The sequence below is a fragment of the Equus asinus genome, chromosome 2, assembly GCF_041296235.1.
Source record: "Equus asinus isolate D_3611 breed Donkey chromosome 2, EquAss-T2T_v2, whole genome shotgun sequence".
Classification (NCBI taxonomy): domain Eukaryota; kingdom Metazoa; phylum Chordata; class Mammalia; order Perissodactyla; family Equidae; genus Equus; species Equus asinus.
The window spans coordinates 135,933,520-135,951,531 of NC_091791.1; the positions used below are offsets into that span (position 1 = coordinate 135,933,520).

Here is an 18,012-nt window from a genome sequence, read left to right on the forward strand (position 1 = left end):
TTCCAAGTAGAAATTGTCTTGTCCCTTACTCCTCTACTAAGATTGTAACCATACTTCTTTAAAGTTACTTCTTTTTATAAGAAAAATGATCAAAATGTCATTAACAATGTAAGTAAATCACAGACACTTAAAATATAATGTGTTTGTTATACAGGTTTGACAAAAGGCACTATCCTCATATTTTTAAAGACCCCATGTCAGGTATTTCTAAAGAGTTACCTTCAAAATGTTCCAACTAACACCTGTATCTAACTATCCCAAAATCTATATCCCCAGTCCACACTGCCATACTAAGTGCTAGATCCACCCATGTGTCCATCCATTCAACAAGTAATGAGTGAGCACCCTCTATGTGGCTGATACTATACTAAGTGCTACTGGCAGGAAACAAGATAGACAAGGCTCCTTCCTCTCACGGATGGCTGGCAAAGAAAACAGACAATGAGCCAATAATTACACAATTACTTATAATTTTGACAATTGCTGTGAAGAAGCCTGGGGAGCTCTGAGAACAAAGGCTAACTTAATCTGGTTGTGGGGCTCAGGTGGTGAGGGAAGGCTTCTCTGAGAAAACGACATTAAAGCCAGGGCCTGAGGTCTGAGTAGACTTGAACTGGGCAAAGGGGTTGAGACTGGGGTGAAGAGGGGAAGCCCACAGTGCCAGGCACACAGCAGAGACGTTTTAGATATCCTCCTGACTAGGAAGACTCAGAACCCACCAGATTGAGTATAACAAAGTCAGCCCAGCAGAAATGCACAAATTTAATGTGAGAAGGTCACAAGATGACACTGAAGAGATACTTAGGGTCAGCTGTGCCTTGGAGACCACCGATAGGACATCAGCTCCTAGCTGTCCCCTGTGGTCACTGAAAACTCAACTAAGTAAAACATGAGGCTGTCTTTATCCCCTCCAAATCTGCCATTCCTGCTTGTACTCTCATTTTGATGAAGAACAATCCAACCCAGCCAGCCAGCCCAAGCAGACCCCTGGTAGCAATCTCCTCCACAGGCAGGCAGCTACTAAGTAAGCCCCGTAGACCCAGCAACCTCAATATTTCCGGAAGCTGACACCTCGATACACACACGTCGCCTTATTCCCACTCTCATCAATTAGCCTCTCCCTAGATTACTATCATAGTCCCCCTGCTTTCATTCTCAACCTCCTCTAATCCACTCTCCATAAGGGCACCAGAGTTATCATTTCATTGCTTAAAATCCTTCAGTACCTCTCCATTACACTCATAATTGAATTACAATTTCTTAGCATGGTAAACAAAGTCCTTCAGGGTCTGATCTCCAACTTTGTAAATAAATATAAATCATATAAAAACCACATGTGCACATAGAGAAAAGAATCCAGGAAATACACAGAATGTTAACAGAAGCTTTCTCTCAGGGTGGTGGGATTTTGGATGATTTCTTGGGATTTTCTAAGTTTTCTACACTACATGTAAACTTTTGACAACCAGAAAAATATACAGTATGGTTTAAATAACAAACAATATTCTCCTCTATCCGCCCTCCTGCTGGCCTCAAATGAAATGTTTCACTTGGGCTACACTGTAAAGGAGATTTTACAAGTGTCAATGCAAATAATTTTATTTTTAAAAAATCAAAGTAGAGAACTGTACACTTAAAATTATAGATTTTATGTTATGTATATGTTATCACAATAAAAAAAATACCAAAGTGGAGTCTGAATAATTCCTGACTCAAAGAGTTTAGCTGCCTACAATATTAAAATTAACCAAATAACTGCCAGAGCTCTATAACCTTTGGGCCAAACGCACAACCTTGATCTTTATTGCCTCATGTGTGTCAAGTGGCACGCTGGGTGGTTAGCACAGGAAGTATGAACTCTGTAGCGGTTGAGGGCACAGGCTGTGGAGTCAGAGGCGTCAAGCCCACACGCGACCATGTACCACCTGGGAGATCCTGGAGATGTTATTTTATCCCTCTCAGTCTCCACTTCCTCATTTGCAAAATGAGGACAGCATATCTTCCACATTGGGTTCTTCTGAGGACCTACTGAACCCAAGGACTTCACCTAGAACCCAGGACACAGCTTAGACTCAATAAATGGCAGCTATTACTAATTTCTATCGTTGGTTTCAATAGCAGAAACCCTTCAACTACTTCCTATGTTCCTATCAGTTAAAACATTATACATGTGGTATATACCTATAATAAGAACAGCTTCCTTAGAATTCACAAGATAGTATTGGTCTATGAGAGATGTTGATAATGTAAGGATATGGTCCTTTTTTGTCCCAAATGCCTGACTGTCCATCAGGGTTACAGCTGTGACTATGAGTGTTGCTGCATAGTCTGAAACAGACCAAAGGACTCCACCGTGGTAGCAGGTCCAGTACAGTGCTTATCAACATGCTGCATACCTCAACCAACCAAACTAAACCCGCCAGAACCACCACTTGCTGAAAATGAGAACATGATCCAGAGAGAACATGAGGGCTCCAACGAGAACGTGAGGGGCTCACATCCCACTGGAACAGATGAGCTGAGAGAGCCAAGGCTCGAGGAGAGCAGGATTTCCTGAAGATCTACCTAAGATCAATACCCCTTCAGCAAGTATTTATTGAGCATCTACTACGGGTCAGACACTGGCATTACAGCAGAAAAAAAAACAGGGACAAAAACCCCTACCTTCAAAATGGAAAAGACAATTCTATCTTAGAATAGCAACAATTTCTAATTATTTGAAATCATATGAAGAAAGACTAGGCAGCAGATAAATGGGAACGACGGATGATCCTCACACCTAAATTAAATAACACATTTCAATGACCTCTTTCCTCATACCATGAACTAGAGCTAGTTATTCAAGAGAAACATTTCCTCTACATTCTGAGTGCTTCTGTCCACTCTCTAGTGAAAATGAGCATGAAAGTGGTGCCAAGATACCGCTCCTAGAAAATAAAAAAACTGCTCAATAGAAAAGGCTGTGTTTCTAAGATGCCTCTCATCAAAATTACCTGTAAACTATTCCAAATCATCTCTGTTAAGATGTTCTTATTTATGCCTAAAATCGTTCCTGGAGGAAAGAAACAACAAACTTCTTCCCGGCACACAAGATAAGTCCCTTCCCTTTGATTCCAATCTAAGCAAAATAGAGAACAGCTCACAACTGTCTTTCTGAAATGATGGCCTTTCACAATCTTAAAAGTATTAAAGGGTGAAGTGTGGAGAGCACATACATATAAACTGCTTAGTGATGTATAGTGCAAAGGTGATACAGCTTCAAATGGGAATCCCTAATCTTTTTGTGGGAATGAATTACTGGTACTCAGATAATGAGGGTGAGAGGCAGTGGAGAAGGAAGAGAGAGCAGCATGATAACGAACGGATCTGTGGGTTCAGATTACATCTTCCTGGAGGCAAGGGGACAGCTATCATCCCTTCAGCTCCGTCACCCTGACACCACTCCCAGGAGCACAAGAGATTTTTGTGAGCTGAGTATGATGAACTGTGTATGATGGCAGCTGGTACTCCAGAATCTACTGGGTTGAGCTTCATGATCTCAACTACTCAGACTTCAAAGACTCTCTGACACCTTGGGTTTCATCATAATTCATAGCTCCAACATGTGCCTGACTTAGGCCTAAAAGCCAGAGATAAAGCCCTGGTCTGGGCCTGTCATTCTAGGCATGGTTCAGTACAGCTCTGCTTCTAAGCTGCCTTATTTACCACTGTACTCTCAGCACCACACAGAATCTGCCCCAAGGCAACAAGCAATATAAACACGTTGTATAGATGAAGCATCTTAGGATGGAAAATATCCAAGTGATGAAGTTATGATAACAAGGATGAGGCTAGGATGTAGTAAAGAAGGATTTGGTAGTCCAGATTCACCAGATTATAAGCCTCAAAGAATCACAGATCATTCAGCTACTTCCTGGCCAGCTGGCAGAATGCTGCTGGAGGAGAATCCAGAGAGATGAGCCATAAGCAGTAGATGTTGTGGACCTGGTGAGAAATAAGGGATGATGGTGGCAGGGCTGAATGATGAGAGGGTGCAAGAAATGAATACTCAGTCACAGAATTTGAAGTTTCCTAAGAATTACAGAAAGTATTAATAAAAGGAAAGATCACAAAACTATGCAATCACCTCAGAACGTGTGGAAGAATTCGGAAACATCTACAAGCTAATTACCTGATTCATATTATGAAGACCAATGGCAAACCACACAATTACTAAACACAAAACATGAAAAACCCTTTAAATGTCTTGTTTTCATATCAAAAAATCCATTTTCCCCATTGTACTAGACTCCAGCTTGCATCCTATAAACTTGACAAATGAATATTCATGTTTTACTTTCACCTGAAGAGTTACAAACCCCTAAAACACACTCACCATGGCTCCTCTATAGTACGCTGTTGTGATGGTTCGAAATCTTTCCTGACCCGCTGTGTCCCTAAAATTTGAAACAAAGGAGAGAGTGGTTTTAAAAGTCATCAGCAGCATCACTGAGGAGAGACTCCAGGCTGTAGGGGATATAATTCTGATCTGCTCACAAATGCAGTGGTTTCATGGGAAAGGGGAATGAGACACAAAGAGAGACTGCTATGCATCTGTGAGCCGGAGGCGGTGGTAGCCATGGAGCCTGTCAGGAGCTCATAATGACTTGGGTAAAAACCTTGGACCTTGATGATAACAACACAACAGGAAAATGCATGGCCCTCTGGGAAGCGGCATGTTATATAGTCAAACACATGTGGGAGAGAATCGAGAATAATTCTTGGACTCCTAGAGTTATAATCCTCTTTATAAATGCCTAATGATTAAGGCATTTTGCTTTCTTGATTGAAAGTCTGATTTCTGTACAAAGCAAGCAATTGGGCTGGACTGACTACTGGGTAAATTCTGCTCAGCGGAGCACACTAAAACGATCTCTTCAACCTCTTTGCTATGGAGCCCATGATTAAATGGGAGCCTGGAGTTCAATACATAATTCTTGACAATGTTTCCAAAGACTTCAAAATATGGACAACACCTCAAAATTACATCAACTTTCATACATTCTTGCTTTTTAGCTGATGGCATACCATTAAAATATATTCTGAAAAATACAAAAGTTTCTAATTACATTTATTGAAGCAATCCCTATAAAGGAATTCAAACTTCCTTGCTATCTGGGAAAATCAATATTCCTAAATTTGCCACTTACAGCCAGAACTAATTCACTCCCTGTGCTACACTGTACAGACAATTTAATTGCTGGGGAGAAAGAGGCATGTGTGGAAATATACTAGAAATCGAATGCATATCAAACCCAAACAAGAGATGAAGGCCCAAGGGAAACATGGTAAATTAAAAACATTAATAAATACCTTAACCTTTATATATACCTTAGAAAATACTTTCACATGGTGCTCACATGATGCCCACCATAGCCCACTGTGGTGACATTACCATCACCCTTGTTCTGCAGAAGAGGAAATAGGCTCAGGTGGGCTGTGGTCCCAGCTCTGCCCCTAGACAGCTCATCTCCTTGAATGAAATTCAAGCATCCTAGGTCTTGGCAGTTTAGTGCAGGGCCAGGCCTCACACCACAGTCATCTTATCCTGCCATTCTTTTCACTGATCAGGATTAGAGACACGGGGCACTTCTTTGGTATACACCAAACAAATCATGGGGAAAACAGAAGCCAAGTACCTTGGAGCAGACTAACCATATTTTCTTGATTCTAACATACTGCTTGATTTAGAACCAGCTTTGCAGCAAGGAAGGAAGAGAAACCTCACAGGTCATGAAGATTGAATGAAGACTATTTTGCTGCTGACAGTATTGAGAAATAGTGCCGTGATGTTATGGCCATCTATATTAAGTTCTAATTAGCTGATCATCCACAGGCTCCTAGAACACTCCTTATTGCTATGATCAGGACTATACAGCACAGAGTCAAAAATTCTCTTTGCTTCCCTCTTTAAAAAAATTTTTTGATAGCTTTATATTTGGCTTCTTACTATATACCAATAGATGAAAAGGGCAGCCTATGGTACTGTTCACAATGTTTTCCAATGAAGTACACTGGGAACCACTACCCTAGGTTAATATATAAAGCTGACATGACGTTCCAGGAGATTTGGCGGTTGCCCCAGCTGTATCACTAAGGCAGACATATGCTGTCAGATGAACTTAACCACTCTAAGTCCTAGTTTTCTCCTCTGTAAAAGAAGGACCAGGGGATTTCAATGTAATGTTCTAGTTCTCTCCCAGTTCTGAGAGTCAAAGGAGAAAAACAGCCTAAGGAAAAAGCTCATTAATATATTACTTTATAATTTTGTCCTGCCTCCCTCTTAGTCTATGCTATTTTAAATTTCCAAGCTTTGTCTACTGCTGTCATCATCACACATTACATAAGTAACCATCATCAAAAAGCTTCCTCAAGGCTCCCATCTAAATAGCTGTATATGGCTCCCTCTATATAGAAGGGCCTATTCCAAAAAGAAATTAAACCAGCTTATAGGAGGTTAAAAAAAACCTAAGAAGAGCTTCTGAGTTCAAACCAAAAACATTCAACCTGGCAATCTGGAAGAACTACATTTATTCACCGTAGCTGGATAAATTCTTCAGAAATTAACCAGAGACGGATGCTCAGAAGGAGATCTTTGCCTTGCGGATTGCAACATGAGAGATGAGAGGCATGACTTTTTTCTCCCTTATTTCCCAATCCAGTGTTCCTCATTGTTTTATTTAATGAGAAGACATATGCAAATAAATTACAAAATATCAGAGCTGGAGGGGAACTCAGATGTCGTCAGTCTAACCAGTCAATTTACAAGTGAGAAAAAGCAGGTCCTAAGAAGGGAAGCAACTGGCCCCAAGTCCTCAATTCAGAGGAATCAAGGCTAGACCCTACATCTGTACTTCCTGTTCAGGGCTCCTACCACCTGACTGCTTTGCCTTATCTGATTTCACAGCTACAATGAAAAAGTAATTTACACTCTTTGAATTTAGTTTCCTCCCTGCTAAAATTACCATTTTGGAAGAATGAGTTCTCAGATCTCTTCTGGCTCTAAGAGTTAGTGGTATCATTCCTTACCTTCCCACTCTTGGTGCAGATAACTGAATACTTACCCATTTCGCCTTGGTTCTGATAAAGAAAAAATGTTTTAACTATCACAGGATACCTCTAACATCACAATTCACATTTTAATTCCTACTTTCAAGTTCTGATTAAGGTAGGAACTCTGTGTGTATATATATATTTTTTACTTACCATATCTGAAGCTTAATTTTCTTTCCATCTAGTTCTATCGTTCTGATTTTAAAATCAATTCCTGCAAGAAAAAGAAAGACAAGTTAAATTTCTTCAAATAGAATCCAAGTCTTATTAGGAAAAGGACAAAGGTTTCTATTGAAAAAAAGCTCTCCAACGCACTGGAAAATGTGAACACAGAGAGGGTGTGAATGGTATGTTTCCTCTGAATACAGGCTGAAGAAAGGAATGCTAATTACTCTGCAAAGAATTCCCACACATGTTAAATGCAACGTATTATATGCCTCATTATTTTGACACAAATGGATCATATCCCTCAAAGTTATATAACTTAGATAGACTAAGAACACACCATATTTTCTACTTCTTGAAATACATATAAGAAATGCTTCCTACTCCTCACGCCCCATCCTTCCCTAAAGAAGGCCGTGGGACCTCTTTACAATGTCTTCCTTCATGTCATTCCATTTGTTTCTTTAGAATTTGCAACTGACTAACGGAAAAAAAAAAAAAAACCCTGCCAATTTAAGGCCTATTTGTAATCTTGAAACAGACAACAATCACACCACAGCTAATCCAGCAGAACAGCTTCTCAATCATTCTTTCCCCTCACTAATAACCATGTACTGTTAACAAATACAATATGATATTCACTATCCCCAGGTTATCTGGCTCACATTTCCTCCTCTAAGGTACCTCAGCATTGCAGGGTCTACAGTGGCAGAGGCAAAACTTAGCAACACAGCATGAATATATTGTTAGCATCACAAAGAATTTACTGTGGCCATTACTCATTTAAGACTTAATATGCACTGATTTTTTTGTGTGTGTGTGTGAGGAAGATTGGCCCTGAGCTAACATCTTTGTCAATCTTCCTTTATTTTATGTGGGATACAGCTACAGCATGTCTTGACAAGTGGTGCTAGGCCTGCGCCTCGGACCTGAACTTGTGAACCCTATGCCGCCAAAGCAGAGGATCCAAAGTTAACCACTATGCCACCGGGCCAGCCCCAATAAATGTTTCTTGATATTAACATTTTAAAAAATTCACAATTTTCCAAATTCATAGAAACAGCTAATAGAATGATGGTTACCAGGGGTGGCAGGAGGGGGAAAAGGAGAGTTGTTTAATGGGTATAGAGTTTCAGATTTGCAAGATGAGAAGGTTTTGGAGATTCAGTTTACCACAATGTGGATAAGCTTAACATTATTGAATAGGATACTTAAAAATGGTTAAGATGGTAAATTTTATGTTTTTTACCACAGTAAAAAAGAAAAAAAAAATCATGACTTTCAAACTGTCTACTGTATTATCTGGAAAATAACTCGCTCAATTGGAAGATCGATGTTCAACATTCCATCATCTAATAGTTCATTCACGTTTCAAATAAGAGATGACGTATATCAAAATGCCTGTCCAAATGACTACTTTCCTTATTCTGGTTTATGAAGATGATAACTCCTGTTCTTTCAAAGTTGTTTTTTCCTGTATTTGGGAGTCATGGGCAACTTTTCCACCTTCATTCAACAAAGCCATTTTGAGGTTCCCTTAAAGTCTCAGTTACTCTCCATTCATTTAAAATATTCAGGAAACTTTCTACTGACCCAGCCTTTTGTTTTTCGTATTTGTTAGAAGGATTACCTTTCTGTTATTTGAGAAAGTCCTACCATTATCTGTGATACTTAACCACCTCTTCACCATTCACAGGATTTCAATGTTTATAAGAGTTGTGAACTTGTATTTAGCTTTTCTTTATGCTGCTGTCAGGAGCCAGCCGATAGGAATGGGCATCAGAGCAGGCTGCCCTAGAATGCCATTCTGGCATGTGGATTATTTTGAGCTGAAGAAAATCAATGCCCAACAGACTCAAGAAGAGCTTTTTACCTCTCCCTTAACTGTCTAAAAGAATTTAGATAGGGGGCCTGTACCAGGAAGACAGCTATTATCAGAGATAACTTTTCATATCACAAAGACTTATCTGCGTGGCATGGCACACATTTGTTTACCAAACATTTGCTTTTCCTATCTTCCGGTGAATTAATTATCTTCCTCCCTCTTTGAAGTCCCAGACCCCTACCTCTTTCTTAGCTTGGGATGGCACATAAGCTTCAATTGCCTGACTGTCAAGGAACCTTATATCTTTGGGGTTCCTATATGTATGAAATAAAATTTGTTATTTTTCTCCTGTTAATGTCTTGTGTCAATTTAATTATTAGAACAGCCAAAGAACCTAAAAGGAAAGAAGAGAAAAGTTTTCCTCCCCTACAGTTTTGGTGCCCAACATGAGGCTCCTCCCTGGCTGGACCCTACTCGTTCAGAGGCTACTGCAGTGAAGAGATCCTGGGACCTCTGACAAGCATGGCAGAAGGTAAGAATTCTTACCACATCAGTCTTCTGGATCTCTGCCTGCAGGGTCTGTTGGAAGCAAGAGTTTCCTTTTCTTTTTCTAAATTTAGGTTAGCAGGAGAGAATATTTGGGTTAACTTGTTTCTTGGGCATAGTGACTTTTGTAAAAATTTGCTATGAGTAGTCTTGTTTTCTATTGACCTGTTTCCTTGCAGAGATGGTCACTGTTTTCTTTTGTCTCTGTTGTAAAATATGGCTGGACAGAAATGTGGGTTGCACCCCATCTGTAGCTAGATGTGTGTCTAAGTCTTCCTTTTGGTTATCTTTGGAAATGAATTTTCTGGATCTTGTGAGGGCTCCAACTTTTCACTCACTTATGGGATGCCTCTTGTTTCCTTGGTTTGCATTGCTATTGAGATTAATATAAGATCCTACTTGTCAATGGCCAGAAGATGGATCCTTTGAATTGGCTATATTTAAAAGAGAAAAAAAAAATTTTTTGAGAGCTCTCATCCTAAACAATTGTCTTATCGATACCTATGGAAAGACCAAGTTGAAAAGTGTATACAAAAGAATATAATGGCTAGCCTTAGGGACTCAATATGACAGAAGAACAGACATTAGAACAAAAATTAAAATCCACATCTAATGTAAATTCCTTCTCCACCCTCTTATTCCTACCCTCCACCCATATCACTTTATCCCCAATTTCCTGACCCTCCAGAAGATCTTTCGGATTTCTGGGCCCCTGGTCTAAACTCCCCCTCTCAAAATTCAGCCCGTCGCATGAGCAAATTCTCTTAAATTCCCAACACTTCTCCATGTTCCCCAGAAAATCCCTTAAACACCAGCTGCCTGTTTCAGCTTCCCTTTCCCTACAAGATTTACAGAGAGCACTCCAACCTAATCTCTACACCCAGGGAATACATGTTACTCATGAAAATGCTAAAAGCCAGGAAGTAAATTTAGTAGAAGCACCTGGGATGGACAATAAGGCTCGTTTTGCTGCACTCTACAATCAGAGCTGCCAGCTTCAGGCCTTTCTATGCAATGTCCTTTGTGGATATATCCTGGACCCTTACTCAACGAATTCATGTCCTCTGGACAACAGGAGATCTTCTAAATTATGAAGCCCTTTAACCTCCACTTTCAGATCAAATTTAAAGAGGAATTAAAAGATTAATGGCCATTCACAAACCCACCCCACCAGAAGAAACAGACAGCCAGAAATTCCCCCAAGCCCTCCTGCAAATGACCGGGAAATGGCTCAGGTGGGATGCTGATATTCAGGTACTAACGGAAACATTAACAGGCTTTCCCCTCTAAGGTGAGTTAGTCTAAGGTTAAACTGTGCACTCAGAAAGAAGGAAACATTTAAATAGTAATTACCCTAGACTTCTGACAATAGAAAACTACACCCACAACTCCTGAGAGAAAACTTGCGTTCTTTCTCTTGTCCTTTGAAGACGTGAATCTTACCATGTCTTTGAAATGTAAACACCCCAGGAGGTAACTAAAACTTGCTTGAGACTGAAGAAAAAAAGTCAAGGGGCGGGTGGAGAGTGGGGGGTCTGCCTTTTTAAAATACAAACTGCCATAAAGTCTCCCTTGCCACAGCCTCCATAAGATTACTTGTCAGGGCAAATACAAACCTTAGAAGTCTTCTCCACAAATAGTAAAAAGCTTTAGCCATCCAAGCAAGTAAACTTAATTTATTCCAATTGTTATTTATAAACTAGTGAGTTTTATACTGTTGTGCCTGACTGATGGCTAAAATTTTAAAACAGAAGTTATAGGGTCTCTTTGTGACTGTCTGTATGTTTATGTATGTCTCTATGTGTAAGTTATAGATAAGCTACTTTAACACCTCCGGATAGCACAGCCAAAATTAATTTGTATGAAAGCTCTATTTAATTGGCTTAAAATTAAGTGTTTATGAATTATTTCCAAATCTCAATATAATAGAAACTAACCCAAATGTTTTTCAAGTCCACATGATCTAGGATAATTTTCAGTAAATAAAAGCTAGTTTAAGTTTGTGGGCTTAATTAAAACAAGCATATCTTTAGTTATCTGTATTAAGTATAATACTTTTATCCTACCTAGGTTTACTAAAAGTCAAACAAAATCATGTTATCTCTGCTACAAAATTTGTCAGCAAGAAAAGTAGCTTAGAATGATGGGTGACTTCAATATCATGTGAGGTTTTTGTGAGTAGTCTAAACATAATTGTTGAGGGTAAACGATTTAGACAGATGTAAGTCAGATAAAAGTTTTTAGGTGAACTTTTCAGCAATAATTATATGTTAGGGTATTTCCACATAAAAATTGTTTCTCAAATCTTTGGTAACTTCCACCCTTAGAATTTTGCTAAGTTAAATGAAATGACAGAAAATTTACTGGATGTCTAGATCACTTCCAAATAAGATAAAATACTGAAACATTAATTGCTAAACAAGTCTAAGTTTACCTACTTTTGACCTCTTATTACAGAGGAACTAAAGAAATTTGGATCTATTAGAAAACATGTCTTATTGAAAGAAATTGTACTAGGACGAAGCATATATGTTTCTGGAAATTATAAAATGTATTTATAAATTTGCCAAGCCACAGAATGATAATGTAAAAGAGAGTTTGTAACTGTCTACTTCTTTATTTTCACTAAAAATGAAGGCTTTTAAGGGTTAGAAATTCTAATATATTTAATTAAAGCTACCAGAAATAATATGGGAAACAACTCTGTATACAAGGGAAAGCAGGATATATTTTGGCTAAGAAAAGGTATGAGGTATGGACATTACATATATCGGGTTTTTGTAAGGGAAAAGAAAGTAAATTTGTCCTAAAGTAAAACTGCCTATGTCAAAATGGGAAAGGGAGAAATAAAGGATGAATTAAATAAAAAGTTGGGAAGAGAGAAAAAGAGAAAGAAAATTTTACCTTGTATAGTTAGTCAACTTGGATAAGAACTGAAGTGATATTATAAGGGTTTAAAAATAAGATTTAATATCAATAGTGTACTTAGGTAACACTGAACAATTTTCTTTCATTTGATAACAGAACAAAGTTTTCTTGGACTACTGGTCTGCTTCTTGAAAGAGATTATGAAAGATTTTTCTTTACTTTTTAAGTTATCTGACTAGAAAGAAAAGATTTTGTGTCTTGTCAAAATAATTTCCTGTGTTGTCTTAATCAGGTCTTTCGATTACTTAAGAAAGCTGAGTCTTCCCTATGAAAAGAGTTAAGCTTTTCTTTTTTTACAACTATTAACTTTCTGTATTAACTCTGCCTGTGAAGTCTTTAGTTGTCACTATGGTTAAATGGATAACTAGGTATTTTTTTCACATTGACCTATGATCCTATTTGACCAAGTGTTTTAAAACCTTTTGATATTTTTGACAAACTTCCCCAAATCAAATTCTAAATGAAGTTTTTTTGACCTTGAAATAACTTTGGGACTTTCCACAGAGCTCCCGGAACATCTCAAAAGATTTGTTCTCTCTCCTTATAAAAGAGAGATATTAAACTAATCAGGCTTATTTTGTATGTTAAATTACAGAGGAAGCATTGTAAAATAAATTATACTGTATGAGTGAATGTAACTAATACAAGTGTTCCAGAAATTATATGAAATTCTTAAAAATCTGATATATAATGTTAACAGTCATAATTTCAGTTATCATCTTAAAATGCTGTATGTCACAGAAATAACCAAATTTCCTTGTCAATTGCATTATAATGAACACTCATCTGATCTTTAACCATTGCCATTTTTAAGTTTTCTGTCATCTACACACAGTTCTTATTGTAACTCATATGCTTTTGCAAAAGTGTTCCTGCAAGAGTGCTTTATCCTCAAAGAGATTAATGGAAAAGACTCTATCAAATACAGGTTTCTGATAACTTTCAGATCATACCACTGAACTGGGTGAGAAATATAGAACTCTAATGAAAAAAAACCCTAACGGCTTCATAAAACTGGTAACAAAAGATCAAGATCACCAAGAATTAATTACTTGAGACTAAATGAACTGATGAGGATGATTATAATTTTTATGACTTTTTTTGAAATATTGCTAGTTCTTTCACCATTTTTTTGCCAGATTTAAGGAGACTTTTTCTCTTAAGCTAGCTACAACTTACAGCAATTTGGTAAAGTATACCTTTGTGAGCAAAGATGAAACAATTACTTTTTCTCCCTACCTGATCCCTCCAGAATTTGGAAACTCTCAGTGAGTATTCTTATATTTTCATGGCAATATAATTATTTGCACAAGTTCAATTAGAACATGTTCTCCTTGTAGCAGGACAGAATTGGAAACATTGGTTGTATTACCAAGGCTTTGACTGGAATGTCATAGTTGAGAGAGACATGCACAGACTCAGATATCACCAGACAGCTTTAAAGAACTAAGGTTGACTTTATGGAACCAATGATGCCCCTTGGAAAAATTGGCCTGGTACCTTGCTTACAGAGTTTCAAGCAGCTTTACCAGGTGAGTAAGGAAAGTCACTTCCTGGCTGGCCCAGGAAATTCAGGATATTTGGGGGACCTTGAGAAGAGAGGAATTCACCCAAATCTATACATATCACTGGCAAAGTCTGATAGCAAGTCCTTGGCTTGGCTTCCTGGACACAAGGCTTTTAAAAGTACAATCTGAGATTCCTGATGAAAAATTCCAGTAAAGCAGATTTAAAAGAGCCTATATTATGATCAATCATTCTTCTAGCTGCACTTATGTAAAGAATCAAGCCAAATTTATCGAGACTTTGTTGTGCAAAGAAATTAGTCTTTCTTTGATCATTTCTGATAGAAATGGGGTTATTTTAGAGAGAAAAACTGTTTCTACTTTTGTAGATAGTACATTTTAGGGCTATTAATCGTCTTTGAGGTTTAGATTTTTTTACCTGTAAACAGGACTGGATTCTGAATTCTTCTAGTTTCCTCAACTATCTGGCTACAAATGTTCAAACTAATGTTTCCAATTTTTCTCCCACCCTGACCTGGAATCACTGAGAATTAAACTGCCCTTTTTCCGAAGCCATGCAAGCTAAAGTTGTACAACTTGATTTCTTCAGAGAAATCAGCACAATAGCTCATATATAGACAATTTTCCTGCCTGTTGCTATGTGGCCACTCAGAAAGATCACCAGAGACATTCAAACTGCAAAACCAGGAAAATCTGTCAGATTATCACTGCCTGCCCTCATCCCATCTGAAGATGCTTCAGGCCTGACATCCAGAAATCTTAACTGGCTGCCTTCAGAACTTAGAAACTAGAATTATAGTCTGCTCCAAACATTAACCATTGTTTTCCTTTTGTTTCCATAGAAATGCCTCTCATTAAATACCTGATTGCTTATACAATACAGGCCTAAGTTTGGGAGCCTGCCTGCATCACTGCCTCCTGAATGAGTCACAACTGTTTAATTGAACTGATCTATTCTCAGGACTAACAGACTGATTCAATAGATATGGAGCCATGTACCACTCAGTTACCAACCCAATTCTTCTCTCCGCAGCCACCAGCCCAGCTTTTATTTTTTTTAAGATTGGCACCTGAGCTAACATCTGTTGCCAATCTTTTCTTTTTTTCTTCTTCTTCTTCTCCCCAAAGCCCCCCAGTACATAGTTGTATATTCTAGTTGTAGGTCCTTCTGGTTGTGGTATGTGGGATGCCGCCTCAGCATGACTTGATGAGCGGTGCTAGGTCCACACCCAGAATTCAAATCAGCAAAACCCGGGCCACCCAAGCAGAGTGCGCAAATTTAACCACTCGGCCACAAAGCAGGCCCCCAGCTCAGCTTTTAATATGTGAAACTTCCAGGGAGGGGCCGGCCCCGTGGCTTAGTGATTAAGTTCGCGCGCTCCGCTTCGGGCGGCCCAGGGTTTCGCCGGTTTGGATCCTGGACGCAGACATGACACTGCTCATTAGGCCATGTTGAGGCAGCGTCCCACATGCCACAACTAGAAGGACCCACAACTAAAATATACAACTACGTACTTGGGGGATTTGGGGAGAAAAAGCAGGAAAAAAAAAAAAAAGATTGGCAACAGTCGTTAGCTCAGGTGCCAATCTTTAAAAAAAATTTAAAAAAAAGAAACTTTCAGGGAAGTTTCATAGGAGGGAACCGATGGAGTTCAGAGCAGGCTGCCACAGAAATGTGCCACTCTGGCATATGGATTATTTGGAACTGAAAAAAATCAAGGCCCAACAGACTCAAGAAGAGCTTTTTACCTCCCCCTTAACTGCCTAAAGGAACTTAGATAGGGGGCCTGTACCAGGAAGACAGCTATCACCAGAGGTAACTTCACATCAGAAAGACTCATCTGCATGGCAGGGCACACATTTGTTTACCAAACATTTGCTCTTCCTATCTTCCTGTGAATCGTACTCCTCTCCCTTTGAAGTCCCAGACCCGTTTCCCCTTCTGAGGTCAGGACGGCATATAAGCCTGAATCGTCTGACTGTCAAGGAGCCTCATATCTTTGGGGTTCCCATTCATACGAAATTAAATTTGTTACTTTTCTTCTGTTCATTTGTCTTATGTCAATTTAATTATTAGACCAGCCAAAGAACCCAGAAAGGAAGAAGGGAAGTCCTCCTCCCCTACAATAAAACAAATGCTGTAGGGCACAGTCAAATTAGCACAACTTCAATTTCACAAAAAATGGAAAATATTGTTTATAGTATTATTGAAAAGCACTGGACCTGGAAGTCAAAAGACCTAAACTGAATGCCGGGTTCTGCTGTTAACAACTTTTGGGAGGTTGCTTACCTCCTCTGAACCTCTATATCCTCATCCATAAAAAGGTTGACAGGATCTAATTAGATAAATTAGATAATGTGTTTGATTGTGCTGTGGGAACTCTGAAAGTCCATATAAATGTAAGATGTTGCACACTCAGATTCTATTATCCTACAGCTCTTGTCATTAAACGCATGGATTATGATAATAGCTTCCCAGGACGTCATGCCAACATCTCTCCCTGGTCTAATTCCCCTGCATGCCAGTGTGAGAAAAACTTTCAACAATCCCTGTAGTAATGTCACCTCACTATGTAAGAAGCTGTGAATCCAACCAACTTCCTTGGCCTGGCAACACAGCCTATCCCACCGGATGGACTGCTCTCCTAAAACTGCAACCCTCAGAGCCTCTGTCCACTCGGCCTTCTGTTTCTCTCGGTAGGCCCCACACCTCCTCTCCTCTGACGTGCATGGCTACCTCACCCAGCAGCCTTCTCTGAGGATGCCACTCTACCCCTGCAGTCCCCTCCCTCCTTCCCTCCTCAGCTCTCCACTTAGCCATGTCCATCCCTAACTCAAGGCCTGGCTTTTGCACAGTAATTCAATCCTGTGTTACTGGTCTTATTAACACATTGCTCTGAATTGCTCCCACGTCAAGCAAGGGCTCCAGCCTCTCTCTGTCAGTAAGCTTGCACACAGAAACATGCATACAGTAGATACTAAATGAAAGATTAAATACTCTTATATAATTAAGTAAAGGTTAAATTCTACTAAATGTGGAGAGAGCTAAGAAAACCTTAGAAGTTGAAAGTTTTCTTAGTATACTATAGTAACAATAGTAAGGATGCAGAGAAATCTTACTACAGTAAGAAAATGAAGACCTTTACAGTACAATTAGTTTGACAATAACATCAGTAGAACATACAATGGATTAATGTTCACTTTAAAATTTAAAGGAAAGAAAACTTCCTGAGGCTACTCCAGGATTAAAAGAATAACTTGTTATAAGAATAATAATATATCAATTAGGATGCTTTCTGCTGCAAATAACAGAAACCCCAAATCAAACTAGCTTAAGGTAATTTGTTGACTCATATAACAAGCCCAGTGGTGAGCTGGGTTCAGGGAGGGCTCAGTCCAATTGTTCCGGCTCACTTCTCTGCATCTCCCTTGGCTCTGCCCTCCTGGGAGTATCAATTTCATCCTCTGACTGATAGCAGTTCCTGATCACAACAGCAATACCGAGAAGAAAAGAGATCATTTTTCTGTGCCTCTCTCTTAAAAGTGAAGAAATGTTCCCCCAAAGCCTCCAGCAACCTTTCCTTCATGTCTCATTTCTGAATTTATAACCACGGGAACGTTCTCGGGGCTGAGGCTGAGTTCCTGAACCAATCACTGCCGTGGGCAGTTACCAAGATTGGATTAATCTAAACCCATCCCTAAATTTAGATTAATCAAGGCGCATCCCTGAAGCTGGGACACTCCCCCCAATCCACAGGGCTGCTAAAAATAGGAGAGAGAGTGGAAAAGCTGTTGAATCAATCATAGTACCTGTTAGAATAATACTCAAATCTATCTAACTAATAAAATTTTATATTCACAGCTATATAAAATGGGCAAATTCTAACAGCTATCACTATTACCTTGGCATAAATGTTATTAAACTTCTTG

General features: G+C 39.0%; 1 protein-coding gene across 1 annotated transcript in view; it reads right to left on the reverse strand.

Moving 5' to 3' along the window:
• Positions 1-18,012, reverse strand: part of RAB8B (RAB8B, member RAS oncogene family) — a 66,999-nt gene that overhangs the window by 10,463 nt on the left and 38,524 nt on the right. Inside the window, exons 2-3 of the mRNA XM_070500443.1 lie at positions 7,246-7,306; positions 4,376-4,436 (exon numbers count right to left, since the gene is read on the reverse strand). Of these exons, the coding sequence (XP_070356544.1) occupies positions 4,376-4,436; positions 7,246-7,306 (122 nt within the window). The remainder of the gene's footprint in view (positions 1-4,375; positions 4,437-7,245; positions 7,307-18,012) is intronic.